General features: G+C 37.3%; 1 protein-coding gene across 1 annotated transcript in view; it reads right to left on the bottom strand.

Annotated features, from left to right (window-relative positions):
• The window catches only part of LOC110451514 (extracellular matrix protein FRAS1-like), a 187,604-nt gene that overhangs the window by 118,061 nt on the left and 63,543 nt on the right, over positions 1-6,000 (bottom strand). Inside the window, exon 4 of the mRNA XM_021499579.1 lies at positions 3,617-3,706. Coding sequence (XP_021355254.1) covers positions 3,617-3,706 — 90 coding nt within the window. The remainder of the gene's footprint in view (positions 1-3,616; positions 3,707-6,000) is intronic.

Here is a 6,000-nt window from a genome sequence, read left to right as displayed (position 1 = left end):
TATCTATGGTCCTGATCTCCATCCTCTAACCCCTGTCCCTCACTCTTCTCCCTCCCTTACACCACTATCAAAGGTCCTGAACCCCCTCCTCTAACCCCTGCCCCACACTCTTCTCTCTCCCTTACACCACAATCTACGGTCCTGAACCCCCTCCTCTAACCCCTGCCCCTCACTCTTCCCCCTCCCTTACACCACTATCTATGGTCCTGATCTCCATCCTCTAACCCCTGTCCCTCACTCTTCTCCCTCCCTTACACCACTATCAAAGGTCCTGAACCCCCTCCTCTAACCCCTGCCCCACACTCTTCTCTCTCCCTTACACCACAATCTACGGTCCTGAACCCCCTCCTCTAACCCCTGTCCCTCACTTTTCTCCCTCCCTTACACCATTATCTACGGTCCTGAACCCCCTTCTCTAACCCCTGTCCCTCACTCTTCTCCCTCCCTTACACCATTATCTACGGTCCTGATGGACCCCATCCCTTAACCCCTGCAACACACTCCTCTCCCTTCTTTACACCACTATCTATGGTCCTGATGGACCCCATCCCCTAACCCCTGCCCCACACTCCTCTCCCTCCCTTACACCACTATCTACGGTACGGCCCTGATCCCCCTCCCCTAACCCCTCCCCCTATCTATGTTCCTAACCCTGCCTTACACCATCACTTAGAGTACTACAAACACTGTGACCCATAGAAATATTATCCATGTCAGTCTGAATATTCCATCAAATCCATGCCTTGAAACATAATTTCATACATCATTGATATAAATTTTGAAAATTCTCCTCCCTAACTCTATATAATGCTATCAGCTCCCATCCTTATCCACTCCGAGGTCATTCCGTTCTCCGGCTTATTGAGGAGACTTAGGTCTACTGCACATATAGAAACAATTAAGCTATGTAATTAAATAATCCTGATACGTGTATAATTGTACTGTAAAAGATTATTTTGTCAGATTAAAGCTTTAAATATAGTATATCTCTAACTGCAGGTATAGAAAGTATTCCTGACCTGGAAGTATAGTTCCAGGGGCCTGAGTGGAGCTTCACAGTCATCTTATTTTAAAGAGTTGAAACATGTTTCATAGGTACCGTGTTTAATGCTGAAATCCTGGATTTTGGATTACCAAGTAACGTGACTTCGAATAAATGCCAAACCCTAATATTTCCAATCTATTGAGCCCCATCTCTCCGCCTCATTTGGGCCACACCCCTCCCTTACACTACATTCGATTCCTTGGTCCAAAGGACACTTCCTTATATACCCAAATTCCCTGATAGAATTTGATAAATTTTAAAAAAGCAAAATGATTGATACACAGTTATTGTGTAACACCTTTTGAGATGGCTGCATATAGTCACCAAGGTTGTTCATGGTCATTCCTATCAAATTTCAATTCTTCGAGGTAACAACACTTTTCATTGGCAAATACTCATGTATTATTTTCCAACAGACTAATGATCTTGTGAAAACTTCCCGTACACGTGTTAACAAGAGAGCAGTACAGGGGCTGGGTTCCTTTGTTGTAGGAGTGTTTCCAAGCAGACAAACAAAACTGTTTCAATCTTACTTCTGGAGCTACTTTAAACCTGTAAAGCCCACATTCAGAATGTTCTACTAAACTTACGGAATTTATCCAGGTTAAATAGACAAAATAGGACAACTGCCCACAGGGTCAAATATACTGTTAAAAAGAATCATACAGCTTTTTTTTAAATGAAGCAATATTGGCATCACATGACAAATTTTAGCACGCCTAACTTTAATAATCAGATTATCTAGGTCACCTTGCTTATCGTATGCGTAGGGACACTGAGGTAGCCACAAAAGGTTCTCATTACATTTTATTTGGTAGAGTAGATATAATCTACATATGTTTGTATATTAAGGTGGATTTCATATATAACTCCAGATTCAAAAATGTTTTTCTCACCCTTATGAGTCATATCAATCATAATACATACACATACATTGACTATTTCTTAAATAAACAGAGTAGAACAAACCTCAGGAGAACACAGAAATGTAGATTTAAGATAGACCAGAAAGCTTAGATAAACAATTTGGATAGCATCATCTCAGGATCCTTCCTTGAAACTCTCATAAATGGAATTTGAGAAATGATTGCCTCATAATGACATTTCGGTAATATGTTTCAAGATGGCTGCCAATGCCTCCATATTGAATTTCAATTCAACTCAAAAAGTAACAACATTTCATAGACTATCTTTCAAGGTCATCCCTACCAAGTTCTAGTTAAACTAGACCAGCAGAACATGAGAAGAAGTGTTTTGTACAGATGGCCACCATGTCGACCATATTTGATTTTGGATCTACCAAAAAAACAAACACTTGGCCAGCATGATCTCAGAAACATTCCTAGCAAGTATTGAATAAGTGAAATTGAAGAAGAGCACACACTGCACATGATGACGCATGGTGCATGACAACAGATAATCAGGGGCTGAGAAAAACTTTTTAAAGTACTCATCTGTCGGGAAAGTGACCTTCAAGAATGTACTCGTCCAGATTGCAAGTACATTTGCCCTATCAAATATTATCACTGAATTTTAGAATGTTTAATATAATCTTGAACTGCATAAATAAGGAAACAGATCAGATTCAGGTGCATCAAAATAAGAAATTTAACATTATATAGATTATGATACGTCAGTGCTTATCTGTCATCATAAGAACTGCCGACATTGGTGATTGATGAGAATCCTATTGGTACCTGGTAGATAAGGTAAGTAGGATGTTTTGGAACTTTTTCATAACGATGTAAAATGACAAATCATCTTAAAACATAAAATCACTGATAGGTTGAAACCTTAGTCTAATTGTCAAAATAGTTTTTATTAACGTATCCGAATGACGTTTTGGAAGTACTGAAGATTTCGGTGACGAAACGACCGAGGATATGTGAACCGATACGTCTAGATCTGTACCTCATGATGGATCAGCGGTTAAACTCAAAGTTACATTGCAAATACGTTTTGAATTTCTATGTTATAAGTAACTACAAATTATCACAAACTAACAGTACTGACTTTCATCTGAAAACTCCGTTTATTCACCCTGTTTTATCTAACTTTTATGGCATACTTTACACCTACAGAAAAGAAGCGGCTAATTTTTTTGCATCATTTTCATTTTAGGCTCTTCTGCCTTTATCATAACAAATCGACAGGCCTATGACCTGGGAGGATTTTGTATATTTTCATAGAAGGTGCAGCTTTATTAAGTACATGCACTGAGCTTATAAATGTAATTATTGAAAACAGAAATGGATCATTTGCATACAATACAATAAGGCTATCTCTGTATCATTTTTTTCACTTGTGCGACAGACAAGTAGCAATATAAAATTGACTTGCCCAACAGGGAAATCCAGTAGTCTTGACGAACAGACGAGTGATTTCCCGCTCCTGGGCAATATGTAATGGCTACAGGTCATCATTACTCTTCAGCCAGGTAACCAAAAATGTTGCTTTAGGAATTTGTTTTATTTTTCAAACATATTTCAGTTGATTACTTTTTTAAACAAAAAGATGTTTGAAGTATGCAATTTATTGAAACAGATTTGGTTAGATTTGATTTGTACAAACCGGAATTGTCTGCCCTTGGTGTTGGCATGGCAATAATTGCTGTACACATTCTGGACAACAGTCATCTGATGGAATCTGCAGATATTCACCCTGAAAGAAAAACATAACATTTTAACAATTGTCAATCAGTATGTACCAAACAATATACATAGTCAATCACAACACTAACTAGTTGCTACAACTTCATCACACATCAAAGTAGGCTATTTAATGGTTCACTATTATCATTAGAATACTACTGAAGCTATTTTTAATCTGATTAATACTTTTTTAAAGTTCAAACGGATCAGTGATCCATGCTCACAGAAACAGGGCGGTGTTAGTCCTCCTGTCTCCTGGCTATTGTTTTGTTGTGGGTAGAAATTAATGACATGTGAAGATTCTGGTATGTTATCATGCATAGCAAGTGGTATTGGTTGGTGACCTGAAGTTAAACACTAAGTAATCATACTGATCATCAACCAAACACACACCACCCGTTATCACGTGTGAATATGTATAAAACACATCTTCTGCCCCAAACATATTTAATTTTGGAGACAGAAAAAAAAGAGATTCAGGCGATGGACACCAGGTCATTGTTCTGTGAGCAGATAAAACTGTAACCATAGCTCATCTGATAATCTCGGTTGCCAAGTTAACGCCCCATTTCACTGCGGCTATTATTTGCGAGCTTTTGATCAATGTTTGTGGCAGCTAGAGGTGTGAAATTGTTACCTGGTCACATCTAACTCGCCATTGGCCAGAATTTATTATCATTATCATGTCATGTGACACTGATTTATTCAAACAACAAAACGACAATGACCTTTCTATTATCGTGGTGTGGTATGGATTTCTTAAAGTTTGAAAATTTGTTTAATTTTTAAAAGTCCATTGAGTTATTATCAAAACAACTTAAATACTAGAATTTCTCTGGGTCACAAGAGTTATTTATTAATGAGATAAACATGTAGATGTTGATTAAAGACTGATGAAGTGTTCAGTGCTGGTGACCTCTCCCTGAGAATCTGTTAGCTTCACCTACAGGTTCAGAAATTTGACAGCAAAATATGTCTAGGGCAATTGTTTTCTAAAATTTATCTTCAGAGATAGCATTTTCTGTCATAAAGAATATTTCCTCATGTCCTAAATGTGTATTGCCGAAAGGACATACCAACATTATGAGGCCATATACCTGGACTGGAAAAAAAATAAGATGATAGGCAATTTATTTTTGTAGAATGATACCACCAAAGAGAAGTTAAGAACTTCCATTCACAGACAGGGGACTGACCTCCTGATTCTAGGATAACCCCTAACTTTGTTGTAGGGGGTCGGGGTATAGAAAGTTTTAATATGTATTTTTATTTATATATGAACATTGCATCTTAGATGCATAAAATGTACCTCTTAAATAGCATGTCAAAGGTCTGACAACCCTGACTAAATCTGCTTGTTTATTATAGTTATTTATTTGCCTATTACGCTGTTTTCCCCATCACCATTGAGTCCCAACAAAAGAAACCCCTTTCCCTCCACTCTATGTGTGGTCATTCATTTACTAAATGAATATTAATGCTGTACCCTTTGTCAATAAACCGAATTAAACTTCTGTGTAACTGTATAGTTTTCTGTCAGGTGTGTTTTATCTTGCATTTGCATCAAAGTGGATCGTCCCCTGAATTGTAATTGTCAATTTGCAGCCTAAAACAGGTGTAAATCAGTTGTAAGTAAGCACCAGGTAATGTATTCCCGGTCAGCCCCCGGTCAGCCCAGAACAAACCAATTCTATATCTGACACTCCTGATTCCCAGGCATATCTTCATGTCAGCAGTAAATACTCGGTGAAACATTTTATATGGTCATAGGCAGCCCTTATTATAAACTAATGAATTAAAACAAAACAAAGTTGAACCAGTACAAACAGGTAAAATATGATAAAAAGAATTAACATAATATTTTTACTTGTTTTTAAATCATTACATAATAAAGATATTCTAGTTTTATAATCCTTATATCTTTCTTATTCCAAACTTAAACAGGCAATTAATGCATGGCATTATATATATAACATGGCAATACAAAGTGTTTGGGGTCATGAAAAATCATTATCTAGGTTAGAGGTCAAACATGTATCAAAAGAATACATATCATGAAATTCAGTCTGGTTTAAAAACTAACACTATTTAACATGTTTTCAATAGGAACATGTTGGCTACAGGATAGCTCAGAAAACCACAGCATTTACAACAAGGCAATCTACTGACTGGCTTATAAACTATCACCTAGTACCACAGTTCACTGAAGGAATATAATCTACCTCTAAAGTAACAAGGCAATCTACTGACTGTCTATAAACTATCACCTAGTACCACAGTTCACTGAATGGATATAATCTACCT

This window comes from Mizuhopecten yessoensis, unplaced genomic scaffold (assembly GCF_002113885.1).
Source record: "Mizuhopecten yessoensis strain PY_sf001 unplaced genomic scaffold, ASM211388v2 scaffold6113, whole genome shotgun sequence".
Lineage (NCBI taxonomy): Eukaryota > Metazoa > Mollusca > Bivalvia > Pectinida > Pectinidae > Mizuhopecten > Mizuhopecten yessoensis.
Note: the sequence above shows the minus strand (reverse complement) of the source record. Positions and strands in the feature narration are given on the sequence as shown.